Source organism: Varanus komodoensis, unplaced genomic scaffold (genome assembly GCF_004798865.1).
Source record: "Varanus komodoensis strain SLA01 unplaced genomic scaffold, ASM479886v1 scaffold11, whole genome shotgun sequence".
Taxonomy (NCBI): Eukaryota; Metazoa; Chordata; class Lepidosauria; order Squamata; family Varanidae; genus Varanus; species Varanus komodoensis.
Window position 1 is genome coordinate 23237939 of NW_025335317.1, and position 15393 is coordinate 23253331.

At 42.4% G+C, this 15393-nt stretch overlaps 1 protein-coding gene across 2 annotated transcripts in view; it reads right to left on the reverse strand.

The window, feature by feature from the left end:
- Positions 1-15393, reverse strand: part of PRKG1 (protein kinase cGMP-dependent 1) — a 743395-nt gene that overhangs the window by 616996 nt on the left and 111006 nt on the right. For both annotated transcript variants that reach the window (XM_044420579.1, XM_044420578.1), the window contains exon 2: positions 3042-3208. In XM_044420579.1, the coding sequence (XP_044276514.1) occupies positions 3042-3208 (167 nt within the window). The remainder of the gene's footprint in view (positions 1-3041; positions 3209-15393) is intronic.

The window sequence follows — 15393 nt, forward strand, 5'->3', positions numbered from 1 at the left end:
GTTCCATTTGGATGCCAGGAAGCACTTCCTGACAGTCTGGACCCCGAGGGTGTGGAATGGGCTTCCACGAGAGGTCGTTGAGGCCCCATCGGTGTGGGTGTTCAAGGATAGGCTGGACGTGCACATGGTGGGCATGTCGTGAGTGGAGCCGGCTGGTGCCGGAGGTCAGACTAGATGGCCAGGGAGACCCATTCTGACACACTCTGTTTCTATGTTTCTATGTTTAATTGTCCTTTTAAAAATTGTAAGCCATCCTGAGATCTTGTATAATAGGGTGGCATACAAAAGCTTTTAATTAATAAATAAATAAATAAATAAATAAATAAATGCAATGATTATTTTGCCGTGCTTGCTTCCCTTATGCAGCAATAACCTTAAAATGACTATTGCTTTCTATATAATATGAAAAATAACTTAGTTCAATGACCTCCTTCAGTCATCAGATCAGAGTGCACAACATTGTTCTAGTCAGGGAGGAAAACAAAACACAAAACCGCTCTTGGACAAAAGGGCTTAGCCTTCAAATGACAGGAAGAAAATAAACTGCTTAAGGACACCAGCGCTCGCTCGCTCGCTCGCTCGCTCGCGCGCTCTCTCTCTCTCTCTCTCTCTCTCTCTCTCTCACACACACACACACACACACACACACACACACGCACAGTTTTAGGGGGCTGAAATAAAATTACATTTCAAAGCATAATTTGTATCTCTGAGCCTCCTTGTATTCATTTCATCAATCAAAGCAAGGAATAAACTCTTAAGTTATTCAAGGACAAAAATTCTTATGATATTCAAGTCGCGCTGATTTCACTGAATGAGTCAAGCATGTGCAATCTTATGCAAGTCTAGACAGAAAAAGTCGTACAACTTTCCCCCAAATCCTCTGTCTAAACATGCATAGGACTGCACCCTAAATCACTCTCACTGAAATAACTGGACTTAAATATTCCTACCTTTTAGCTAAATTATACTGTTCATTTTTTGGAAGAAAGATTTGGATAAACAGAATCCTTCCTGCTATTATCATGAATCAATTGAATGAATAATAATTAAAACCGCATATGCCGAGTCATTTTCCCACTCCACACCAGCACACTAGAAGCTTTTTTAGGAGATGCACCTGCCCCAAAGTCTCCTTCCACAGATATTCAGCCTTGCATAGCCTACAAATCAATGGTTTTAGGTTGTGATTAGAAAATATATCATCTTGCCAAGTTTGATGGATGATGCAGAAACATTGCTTATAAACATGTACGAGATACTTTCCAATTAGATCCCCGTGGATGAAATACAAAGATGTAGGAATCCTGTATCACTTGCTGCTTTTCATAGGTGTTGAAAATACCAAGAGGAAACAATCCATTTTTCATATCCCCAGAAACTGCATTGCTACACAAGCTACAGATAGATCATTAAACCTATCTATCTACAAACAGATGATTAAAACCACATCTGCTAGGTCTGTAAAGACCGCTTCAGTCTCCTCTTTTAGAATATTTGACATTTGTTATGAGTGACAGTATGATAATGCTTTTCACATCCTGTAATAAAAATTAAGAATAAAGGCAATATGTTGAATCCAAACTTCATCATATTTAGAATAGACCCACTGAAATCAATGGGATGTAGTTGTCCCATTGATTTCAATTGATTTACTCTAACTATGACTAAGGCTGGATCCAACCTATAATAATAGTTTGAAATTAGGTTCTTCCCATAGTACTCAAAGATACAGTAAATCAAGATAAATCACAACCAGCAAACTCAGTATAAAAACATTGCACTTTGAGAATATTTTTTAAAAACTTCTCTCATATCCTAAAGGGAAGAACAGCAATGATATTATGATCAATGATCCATGTGCAGTAATGCTGATTCCAGCTGAAATACAGTTCTTTAGATTGCTTTTGTTTGACAATGTAAGTCTCTCTTATGTCATAATATTGCAATGGGTTTTTCTGGTATGAAGCTCAGAAAAGCATAGCATACTCCAAAGCTGACAACAGGATTTTGAGTGGATCTAAGTCCGACTTGGATCTAAGTCTTAATGGCCACTTTCCAGTTTAGAACTGAACAACAGAGTTGTCATCGTGGGAACCACCTCCATGTCAGAAAAGATTGTGCAACTGTTATTAAAACTATAATCAAGAGAAATGGATATGCACAGTGAAATTTTGTCAGCAACTCTGCAGTGTGCATGGGTTTCTCTGGGCTGGAATTGCACATAATAGCAACCATTGTCTAAACTGCAATGTGGAGAATAACACTCAGCTTGTATATGTATTTATACAACTCTGCATTGGATATTCTCCAAAACATATCCAACATACCTACTCAACTTGCAGCAGGACATCTCCACATTATGGTGTGGCTGCTTATTTGCAAGGTTCCCTCATCAGCTGGACTATTTAGAACAAGAGTGCAGCAACTCATGAGCTGATTAGGTAAAGGGCAGATTAGTGGAAGCCCGCTTTGGACTATTACTGCAGCCCACCAGGGTGTATTGTGGTGCAAGGTGGTGGTCATTCTGGATATTCAGACCATGGCAGGTGGTTGCTGAGACTTGGCAAAGGTTTAAAAACCCCTTACTTTATGAGTCATGCAAGGGTTGAAGCCACTCTACCTACATGTACATAACACAATAAGTCATGGTGACCAACTGCCACTGCTCTGATATTCAAACTGGCCATTAGAACATACCATTCTATATTTTCCTTTCTGTTTTTTCAACAACAACAACAACAGAGCAAGCATCAAACCATTAGAATTTAGAAAGCCAAACAAGATTGTGATGATTGTACCAGCTTGGTTGCTCTGTCAGTCTGTTTGCACTGAGAATAAAATAAATAAGTGCTAGCATGATTAGGTTTGAAACCAACGAGAAGCCAGTCAACAACGATCTGCCTTCTGTGACAACTATGGAACATGCCAGGTACTAGAGGGATATTCTTTGTAAAAGCAGCTGAGGACACAAGATGTTAAAAAGATGTTAAAGGACACAAGATGTTAAAAACTTTCAAAGAATCAACTGTCCAACATACCCTCCATGACGTATACGAGTGACCCCACGTCTCCCTCTTTGATGATGCAACTGTCTTTGCCATATTCCACTGGATACATACAATCCACAATCTCTTGGATCTGAGACAGTTCTAGATTCTTCATGAAGTCATTGTCAAGGATAGCTTCCTTTATTAGATCTTTTGACCTATGACAAGAAAGGAAAAATGTATCTATATTGAGCGAATGTCACCATTTCCCATCTGATCACTGATGTGCTTGAGCAGAAGGATTTTAATGCTTTTATAAAGTCAAAATCCAAACCCAGCAGAACAGAAATGAAAAAAGACAGAAGGTTCAGAATGGATTTAAGGATGTTCTTTCTCACTGATGAACCAAGAGAAACATCTAACCATTCCAAATATTCTCACTATTCTATGCACATTAACCACAAAAGAGACACTGAAACAGAACCATTAATGTCATTTAGACAATATAACATTTGCAACAATGCATTGGGAATTCTTTTTGTGGTTACATCATCATATCAAGTCATTTCCAACTGTTACCTTCAAAATTAGTTGCACTACAATTCCCATAAACTGCAGGCTACTAATGATAATGGGACTTGTATTCTAACATATCTGGGCAGCACCAGGTCACCCCTTGTCTTGCCTCACCTTGCCAAAGAACTTATGCAAATATCAGGTTCCCTATAAAACTTGAATGGTCTTGGGCTATGGATTTTAATGAAGAGTAAAATTAGTGTAATGAACATTGTAGAGTTAATAGATACATATATTTTTGTAATTTTTAAAAACTCATTAAGACGACAAGGTTCTTCAATTTTGTTACGTATAACTGATCTCTAACTTTTGAAAAACCATTCCAAAAGTCCCAGTAGTACAATACTTCTACAATACAGGTGGGAACAATTCTTTGTTTTCCATAATTCCTTACAAAGTTGTTAATGAAGCATCTGAACAACACTTGACAGATTATCTCCTTCTTCGAGTCACTCAAGCGCAAATGTCAACCATGCACTACTCATCGTAATTTACATGTTGAATTTCCCACCAGAATGTCTATCAAATCTACGTTTATCCATCGGATAATACAATGAACAGCATAAAGATTACAGACAATAATTGTTTAAAAGCCACTTAAGGGATTTTCGTCTAAATGAGCACCTGAAAAATGTAAACTTGAACAAACCTAGGATTAAACAACAGAATTTTGATATGGGAAGATTCGGAATGTAAGTATAATCATATATCCATGTCTCTTTGTGAAACTCTGTTTTTTTTAACCAAACAAAAGTCAAAAATGGCATTGACTTATTTATTTATTGAATTTGTTTGAGAGATGCCCATTAGCATCATGGTCTCTGGGTGGCCATTACATTAAAATTCAAATACAGTAACATTTTCATTTGTCACACTTCATTGTTATTTGATTCATTTGATGAATCTGGTCATTGGGTTCATTGGTATACATGAGGGAAGAATGCTCTTCAACCTCAGACTTTCCTGTGGTGAACTGCTTGTCTGCTCATAATGCTGAAAGATCAGTCAGCCCGCTGAAACTGTATTAAATCACATCAAAAATTGGATCCCTGGGCATTTTAACAACAAACACGGCAAGTAACACTTTTCTCTACCAAGAGGCATCAAGCGATCTATGAATGTCCCAAGAAGACAGAGATGCATCTTTTCCACAGCTACATCCACAGCACCACAGAGGCTGCGATGCACACAGTCTCTTTGGTGGGTGATCAAATCAGTCTGGGTTTCAGCACACACCCAAACTTGGCAGCTGCTAGCACCAGGTAGGTGCAGAAATCTAAAGTGCCATGCATAATTATATTTATGCCTCTCCTAGTCTTCCAGGAAAAGGCAGGATAAAACTGTCTTTACAACATGTCACATGAAATCAGTCTGAGAACAGAGCCAACACTGCACTATTTTCTTCCTGAATAAAAGCCAACTTTCAACTTAAAAGCAAAATAGACATGAAATACAAAAAATATACTTGCAGCTTTATTTTGTGTGAGTCCCTCTCTCTTCAATGGGGTTTCCACCCAGCTAAGTCTGCACAGGATTCCAGACTTAATATTTCTAACTGCTCAGTCTGTCTCTCAATCTCAATGCCATGATCTTTGCTTTCCTTTTTGATTCCTATTGGAATCTTTCATCATAAACGCAGGATGTCTTTCTCCCTTTTTGAGCTGCTGAGCATCCCTCTCACATTACAGTAGGATGCTTTGCTTGGTTGACTGCCCTGACCATGCCCTTTCCGTTTTCTTTCTTTTATACATATTCAACTTTGAAGAGCTAATGCATTGTCTGCTGCATGGGTGAAAACCCTTGTGGAAATGATCAGGAGGTCAGAAGGTCCAAGGGCAATGTACAGGAGAAAAAATACAGCTATCGCCCTTGGGCACCTTTCCTGCAATTAACCGGGAGTATGTAGCATATAATCATGACATTATTAGAAGCAGTTTCATCAGCATGGCAAATGCCACCATTCTAGCTGCTCCTGTACAGCTGCTCTGATCTAGTAAAGAATGGAGTGGGGGACCCTTAAGAATGAGCCTGAGGCCATCTGGTAAACTGTAAACAGCTGAGCTGAGTTGTGGAAAAGTTCCCAGAACTATGTTCTAATCTGAACATTGAGCTGGGAGGTGTGTATCGCCTTGGTTTGCTCCAAACTGTGAACCACACAAAATTCATATCCATCCTGCAGTTTAGGCATAAGGCCATACCGTGGTTTGGTACTCTGCTGATGAACCTAGAATAAGGTTGAGTTTCACAGAATCCCTCCTATGCTTGCCTTTGTACGCTGCCATTATGGTTTATGATAGTTCTGTACAAAGTTGGTTGGTACACTAGTCTTGGAAATTACCAAAACATGTATGTTTCAGAGGGAAGCCCATTTTGCTGGGAGTGGACAAGCACATCCGAGACAAATCCCTCAAATAAATTGGAGATATGCTCAGTATTATTATACACTTCCCCCTAATATAAATCAAGCTTCAAATGGAGAATTTTCAATTGATTGAATGGTTCTTCTGGATCCAGTCCTGTAGCTAGGGCTGGAATTAGGACTGAAGTCCCGGCCCACAGCCAGCCTCTTCTCAGTGACAATTGAGAAGTACAGCAGAAGCAAAGTCTATTGTACTCCTTTAGTCATGATGGTGCTGTGACAGTTTAAAAAGCAAAACTGCACAAACTCCTATTTATTATTGCTATCATTATTTTCATCAAGATGAATCAACGGTTTTGCTGCTGTCATTGTTCGGTTAGGATTTAATGTTCTAGGAATGTAGAAGCAGTCATAAAACCTGGGGTGCTGGTGGGCACAAAGAGAAATGTTAGCTGCATGTTTCACAATTGAACTGATATAGCACTGGGGAAGGCTAAACTAAAGGGATCAAGAAATCCCAGGTTTAAAATTGCCTGAGTGGATGTAACATAATTGGACAGATACATCCCAGTAGTTTAAAATGGAAGCAACCTTAAATCTTGGAGTCACCTTTCCTGTAGCACAGAATACAGCTCCCTGACACAGAAAATGTATAAATCCTACACCAGTGACCTTCTTCATGTTGGTTTTCATGTTAGGCACAAACACAAATAATAGAAGTAAGTTTCAACCAAAAAGGCATACAAGAAATATTATTAAAGTCATTGCACCAAATCATTTTCATACTGTCAAAATCTGTTGTTTATCGAAGTGCTTTATAGAACTCCTAGAATTATACTGTTTCTGTGCACAAACAGCCCAGTAATGCTGAGTGATAACCATAGCATCAATAACATTAATTCTAAAGCTCACTCTCCACAAACAATATTCACAGCAGCAAATTCCATTTGAAAGGGATGTCTGCTTCTGAATTTCCACCTTAAAACCACAATGCTGGTTTTGGAGTGGGCATCAGTAAGTCCTCCTCCTTCAGTTCCTATGTCTCCTATGCAATCACTGTTTCTGTCTTGATTTCAGATAATTTTAACTATGGAAGTCTAAAAAACTCTACTGTGAAAGCTGGTTGAATTTCACATGCTGCTGTGAGTCCTCTACCGTCCCAGTCCTATCTTACACTGCCCAGTTTGTTCATGCTTTTATCCTACCATTTACTAAGTAAATGTTAGACCAAATGCACAACAGCCGCAACACAGTTAAATAATGAAAGAATCTTCCCTCAATGATGCTTTGCCTTAGCCATGTATAGTGATACTTGGTGCATCACTAATGAAAATGTTACCAGTACACAGTTGTCATCTGTGGTAAGGTTTAATTTACTACGAAGACAATGAGAACCATTGTCAACAAAGCTTCCCTCACACGTACTGATTCTTTACCAGGTACCTGTCAACTAGCGATGATTAATTTCCTCATGGGCATTTAAAGAAACACAGGTTACATCTGCTGCAATTTATTATTAATTTATTGATTTCTAAACTGCCCAGAGCCCAGAGTTCTCTGTTTGTTTTTACAAAGTATAAAAACAATAAACTACAATAGATAAAAACATTAACAAGAATTAAAAATTAGTTTTAAACAGTATAAAAGAACATTAAAACGCAATATAAAGACCCAGCCATAAATAAAAGGCACCGGGCTAATTGTCTCAGACCCCTGAATGACCAGGGAGGTCTTTAAGGGCCTCTGCAAAAAGGGCTGTTTTAACCTGGTGCCAAAAAGACGGCAAATTGCATGGCTGAACAATATTGTCCAAGCACGACCTTCCGGGGGTGGCCCTCCAAGTGGGAGTGCAATGCAATGCCCCCCACTCTCAACTCATGTGTTCCAGAAGAATGCCATGGTCAATGGCATCCAAAGCTGCAGAGAGGTCCAGAAGCAGCAACAGGGGTGCACTCCCTGCCTCACTCCTTGCATACGTCATCACGTGTGCCATGTGTTCCTGTGCCAAAACCAGGCCTGAACCCCATATGAAATGGATCCAGCTAATCAGCCTCATCCAAGAGTGCCTGGAGTTGATTGTGTGTTGCTGCCCTCACTGCCTCAACACAGGCCCAACTGTTATCACATGCCAGGTTTCCACTGCATTCCCTGGGAGCCCTTCATCTGCACTCCAGCCGTCTCCTGATTTGTTTCATCATTCTCAGCAATACAGTATACCATGGAGCTGTGTGGGCTCCAGAACAGAGAGGGAGCTTAGGAGCAATTGTGTCAACCAGCAGGGTCACTTCTGTATTTCACACAGCAGCCGGGGTTTTGACAAGAGCACCAGCTACGGTAGCCAGAAAACCCTCTAGAGCAGGGGTCTCAAACTCGCAGCCCGCGGGCCAATTGCTGGGACAGGCGGGGCACGGGGGAGGGGCCCTGTGGCCTTCAAAGTGCCAGCGGTGCCCGGGCCGGACTCCGGGAGCCACGTGGGATGAGTGGCCCACCATCACTGCAGTGGTGGAATACTTGATGCGGCCCAGCCTCACCCAGACTCTACTTCCAGCGGCTCCCAGGTAAGTTGAGTTTGAGACCACTGCTCTAGAGCCCTCTGGAAATCACCCAGATCCACTGCTCTCTGAGGGCGGACCATCACAATGGGTGTCCACCCTTGTGAGGGACAAATGTCACCCTAAGTCTAAATCTCAGGAGGCAGTGATTTGACCATGACAAAGGGACTGGGTCAAAGTCCCTCACACTCAGACTATCATCCTCATATCTGGCTGAGAAGGCCAAGTCTAGAATACGTCCCACCATGTGTTGGGACAGTTCCATTATTGTCATGGTGACCATAAAGTCCTGAGCTGGCCTGGATAGGGTTCCCTCAGCATAAATGTTGAAGTACCCCAGGACCAACAGCCTGGGAGACGCCAACATTTCATCCAAGAACACCTCCATCAGGTCAGGTTGGGAAACTGATGGGTTGTAGGGAGGGCAGTACAGCACCAGAATCCCAATCTGTCCCGCTGGCCCAACATGAGGTACAAAGACCCCAGCCTAGTCATTGGATGGACAAGGTGCCTGGAGAGAGAGATGAAATTCCTATAGACCACAGCAACCACCACCCCCCCACACACCCTCAGTCTACCCTGATGCTGAACTAAGTACCCAGGTGGGCACAACTGGGAGAGACTAACTCCTCCCTGTTTACCCACCCAAGCCTCGATTATACATGCCAGATCAGTTCATGGATGATGGAGGCTTTATTCTGCACCAGTCTGGCATTTAGAAGCAGCATCTGAAGACCCAAGGGCCTGCTGACCATCAAACCCACATGTGTTTGGAGGACCAGGACACAGCACAGCTATTACCTGCCTGGGCTACATTCCCTTTACCTGGCCAGTCCTCCTCCCAGGACCATCTCTCCCTCTACGGGTCACTCTGCTAATCGGCACCCCACCATCTCTCCCCTTGGCCCCAGGCATCGTTCCACAAAGGCAGGCATGGTGTGATGCCTGCGCCCAGAAAGGCACCCTTGTGGCATCCCAAAGGGGGAGCTCCCGCCTGAGGGTCACTCCTGCCAGGGCAGCCCATCAGTGGCAGCCCACCACCCAGAAGCAGCCCTGGCCTTATGCTGAGGAGAAGCTGCTGGGATTGCTGGGCCAGGTGCCCTGGTGGACTATGCTGGGGCCAGGAGCAAAGCTGGAAGTCGGAAAGCAAGACAGTTGTAGCAGCAACAGTTCCTAAAGTGCCACACAGCAATCCTCTTCCCCACCAGCCCCCAAGCCTCCCCACCAGCTCCAGTATCTGGCCAGAAATTTATAGGCTTCTCCAGATTAAAGTATGTTTAAATTAGGGACAAATTTGAAAGTATGTCAACATTTACTCTGTCCATGCCACAGTATTTGCAATTTTACAGTTGTATTTGGGTCAAAGAGTATTCAGAAGGTGGGCAACTTGTTGCTGCCCAGCTATTTTGGCCTAAAACTTGCTCAGGATAGCCAACAATGAGGGATTAGGACAGCTGTAGGCGATAAATGGCCCCCCTCTACAACATTCTCTTTATCTGTGAAATAAACCATGAAATTATCATTTGCTGCCATGATGCATAAATGATCATCCTGTTTTATATCAACAAATTATTCTTTTTATATATCAACAAGTAGCTTTCTATTATTGCATTTTTCTTTGTTCTTTGAGGCAAGAAGGAATTTCATGTAACTATGCTAAATCACTCTGCTGTGGGAGATGATTTGTAGTAAACAACTCTACCTTTTTAATGGGCCTATTTCAAGATGGATATGCTTTTATAAAGGAGTCTTGAGCCACAGATCTCTCACATCTCATCAAGTAGATGAACACCTAGTCGGAGAGAGAGAGGGGCTACATTGTCTCTTTCCTTGATGCTGACTCTGGCTGTCAGCCTTAATTTCTTCTACAGAACATCCACAGTACACTGCAGGGCACAACTGCCGCAAGACCTGTTGCAGAGAAATGGAAATTTGCCTCATCGAAACAAAGCAATTCCAAAGCATAATATTACAAGAGACTCATTATTAAATAAGAGACTTAATAAAGATGCAGATACTGTATGAGGGTTGGATTATGCTTTCAATTTAAAAGATTTTCATCTGTGATTTTCCAAACCTCTAAGATGTGAGTAAAATTTGGAGCAAACCAGAGCACATCTACCATACCTTCACCTAGCTGGGGAGAGGACAGTTCTAGGGCAACTGATACAAGACTTCAGTTACCTTAGAAGGAGCCTAGCATCCAGTTTGCTTCCACACATGTGTGGTCAACACTAGATAGCAACAGGATGCCTGGCAGCTTTATACCAGTATCTCCTGGGATAATGCAGGTGGGGGAGGGGAGGGCAGACAAAGGAAGTCATTTGAGGACATTTGCTGAAGCAGTACAAATGGCCATGGGGCTCTGAGGTCAACTTATTCCAGTGTAAATGCAGCAAGCTGGGGGTCTCTTAGCTGACAGCAAGGGAAGTTTATTCCTTCACCACAGCAGGGAGTAGCATGTGGAGAGGGGACACCAGCAGCTTAAACTGCCAGAGCTGTTTTCTGGCTTCTACTCTGTTGCTGTAGCAACCAGCCTCTTTTCCAGGCTAATATGATGATGGCTTGGGAAGCTAGAGCTGCCAGAGTGGACCTTAAGAAAATCTCCTTTTTGGATCATTCAGAACAAGGGAATCATAGAATACTAAAGTTGTAAGCTGTCCAGAGACACACAGTGATAGACAGGTTATACATATCCCAAATAAGTAAATAGAGTTGGAAGGGGCCAAGAAGGCCTTTGTGTCCAACCCCCTGCTGGTGAGGACACCAAGCTGCACCATCCCACTCAGATGACTGTCCATTTTCATCCTGAATGCCGCTAGTGTGGGAGAGCCCATGACCTCCTTTGGCAACTAGTTCTATTGTCCTATTGCTCTGAGAGTGAGGACATTGAATTCCCCCCTTTCCTACCAACTCAAATTACCCCCAAACAGACTTCTAAGGCAGATCCTCTTGCCTCAGAACCAATTGCTTGGAGTACCTAACACTTCTCAGCTGGTTCACGTCTGTTTAAGCTGATCCCATGCCCTGAAATTCCTGATGGATGATCCACCCTCCTTCTTATTAGCATGTTCATTTTGCTTCCCCGTCATACCTGAAGTGACCACCTGGGTCATCTCTGGGTTCACTCTCTCAGCTGCAGAGTCCAACCTTCCTCCACATCTGAGTCAGAAGGTTTTCTGTCAGGATCATAGCTTGAGTGACCCTGCAAGTGTCTGTAGAACCAGGAACACCTTTTCAGGCAGCTGCAGAGAACAGCTGAGCAGCAATTATGCAGCACAGGTGGAGGCACTGGAGACCAACACCAAAGTCTGCACTGCACCACTTCCCTTTGCCACAGCAATATGAGTTGTCCTGGTGATTCTCTTATGTTTTGGTTCCTGGCCACCCACCGTCTGCTTGCTCCAGCCCATTCTTGTGTCAGTCTTTGTCTCCAGCCTGACACAGACTTCCCAGGTGCCTGCACCCACCTTCTCTGACCTCACCTTGCTCTTGAATGGTGACTGTCCTTCTAGAACTTGACCTTTGGACTGTGCTCTCGGACTGTGTTTTTGGATTGTAACAACTTGGACTACGTTTGCTTGGATCTATTGTCTCCCTGGCTTTGACTCTGAACTGTTACACAAGTGTGCCTCTTGCTTCTGGCCCTCTGAGCCTGCTCAGGGACTCTACCTTGCACCTGTGACCTGGTCCCAGCATTCCAACCAGAGCTGCCTGCTATCCAAGCCCTGGATTTTACATGTGCCCACATCCAAGATGCCTGTTGGACCAGATAAATCTGCTAAGGAGACCTCTGCTAGGAGACTGCTTTCCTGCACTGAATGATTGGCTCCAGATCTCTTCTTTTCATAACAATTCCACATTGCAACGATATTTTATACAGTGTTATGGGCCAAACGTTAGACAGCTGCTGTTATCACATTACAATACATACATACATACATACATACATACATACATACATAGTATTTTACCCAGGATAATGACCTTTATTTTTGATCTTCAGCTTTTTTGCTTTCTGTAAGTGCTATTGCTACCTCTAAGAAATTCTCCTTTTGGCTTTTCTCCTCTGTTGGCATGGAAGCATCAGACAAGATCCTTTGCCATGAATTAACCCCCTTCAGTGCATTTCTCTACACATCTTTCTTGAGTTGCTCTGGTTATCTTTAAACTGAAGTTGGATGGGACAGCCCTTCAAATAGAGTATGTCCTCAAATAAAGGAAGTTCTTCAAATGTGTCTTTTGTATATCTGGGCCCTATTACTATCATAATAGCCAGCTTCTTGACAAAGGGGATGACCCAGAAATTTAACCATATCTAAAGGTGAGTATCAAGTCTTGTGCTAGAGCTTATACTCCTAAACAAAGGCACTCAGAAGTAATCCCCAGTGATGTTGCTGTAACTTGCTATTTATTTATTTTAGAGTTTTACAACTTGCCCTTCAAACATGTTCCTAAGGCTGCTTACATCTAAAAAATTACACCAAAAAGAATTTAAAGCAAGTTATCAGTGCTTACATACATACACATATATTTCCAAATATGCATTCTTAGGCTCACAGCCACAAAATGAAAATACCAAAGCATGGGCAGGGGGGTGAAGAGGAGTTGTTAAAGCACAATCCTATACATGTTTAGGCAGGAAAAAGTGCTTGGATTCCAGGCATTCCTCAGCCAGCTGTCTGTCAAAATATGCTTAGGACTGTGCCCTTAAGACCCTTTTTGCCCTTCATTACATGTTAAGGGTTTGCTGTGATCAGCGATACAGAACAATATTAAGTACTCTAAGTGAAGCAAGAGAAATTCAGACTAGTATAATTAGAAGGCAATTTGCTCACAGTCTGGCGACTGAGTGGAGTTAATCTGCCAGTAATACATATATTATATGGAGCACAATTACTGTTTATGAAACTGTCTTTTGAAAACATTTGGACAATGTAGGCTTTTTAATTGCCTGTAGGGTTAATAGCATCCATCACATATAATAAACATTATGACAAAAGTTAATTAGCATCTCTTTCAAATCTCAACCATAGAGAATAAAAAAGCAGGGATTAGAACTTCAGAAATGGGTTGCACACCTGATGAGTATATAGCATGTTAAGGGGTTCTGTTCAAAGAGGTACATAAGGTATAGTGACATAAAACAGAGCTTGAATTTCAGCTGGGTTTGTACTACAAAAGCCTTGGAGAGCCACTATAAAGGGCTGCTCAAATGCCAAAGTTGACAACATTACATAAGGGCACAAGGTGAATACAGCCATTTCTCATTTCCCAATTTGTTCATTTAAACTGATGCACACATTAACCAACACTGACATCAAATTACATATGCAGTGTGCATAGGGGAAATAAATTCTCTCTAGTCCTCTCTCACATTTCTCCTGGTATCCTGTACTAGTTTTATATTTTCACACTGTGAGGACATCTCGCAGCTGCAGAATGGAAAAGCATCCTTCACAAGTTTAATGGCAAAATGATGCCATCCAGATGTTTTGTAATACAACTCCCATAAACCTTGAAAGTTGGCTGTGTTATCCAGGACTTTGGGATTTTTTATATTCCCAGATCCATGTGCAGGGAGAGAAAGCTCTGACCTGCTCAGAGCCAGCAGGGCAAGAACTGTAGTAGCTGCTCTCCAAGGTCAGGAAAGTGGCCTCAGAAAGGAGGCAATGGAGGTGATTCAATGGGCGGGAGGGAAGGAAACTGGGGAGTCTGGTTAAGAGGTATCCAGCCTCCAAGACACTCCAGCTAGACAGGCAGAAAAGTCTTCAGTGCCTGTAAACCTCTGAGTTGGGGGGTTTATGGGCATGCTGATAGGACTGTGCCCTTACTCTTTTATCATTCTTAAGCCAAGAGGAAAAATAGAGTCACTTTTAGGAGGAAGGGACAGGGGTAATTAGAGTTCCTCTAACAGTGAATTCACACTGTGAGTGTCAACAGAAAGGACGCCTCTGAGAAAAACAAGGGCAAGCTACCAGCAGGACGGAGGGATCCCAAGGTTTGCAGAAGTAGAAAACCCTCATGCAGACTTGGTGGTACCTTTCCCAGCCAGCCTAATCATGTCCGAATGTGCTCCACAGATGTGGGACACTGGCTGTCACCTGGAAAGATAAAAAAGGAGATGGAAGGGACTGCTGGGGTGCAGCACGGCTGCCTGACTCCCATTAGGAGGTGAGAATGTTTTGCTGCAGCAGGCTCCACTTGCTCCTCATTAGACTGGGAAACATTACTTGGCAGTGGCTATTGCAGTACTAAACTGCAACTGCAGAATCAGATTTGTGTGTGCGACAGAATTAGTTTCAAGAACGAAATGTGTAAACAATGTGACTGTATAGCAACCTGACAAGATTTAACCAGAGGGAAGAAGAGCTAAACTAACACATTCTTGGGAAACTGGAAGGAGGTTACTTGTCCTTGCAAGGCCCCTGGCATGAGGGGCAAGACTCTGACATTTTTTCTATCACCAAAGGAGAGCAAGCATGAAAATGCTGCTTTCCAGGACTTGAGCACAGAGTGGTTTAATTCCCTAAATTAACCGTATTAAGAACAATGAACAGTCACTACTTCTTAATATTTAACTTTCTGAAAGATTCAGTTCTTTCACTGTTTCCTAGAGAGAAGCATGTTTTGTACATTTCATTTTTACTCATATAACCCTTCAATCTCCCAAAACACTGGGAAACCTGGGTACAAGATTTCTAAAGCAATTACTCAAGGGTGCCTGTGTGGAGGAAACATGCCTAGAATCATCTTGGAAGCAGTTTTGCAGAAATGGAAATTAGTCAGAATCGACCCTTACATTAGGAATACACATTGGGCAGGGCTATCCCATGGTGTTTTGGTGAACTAAGCAAGGAAGTTTGGCTCACACATCCCTCATTCCAATACTTTTGGCTGCTGGACATCATACATG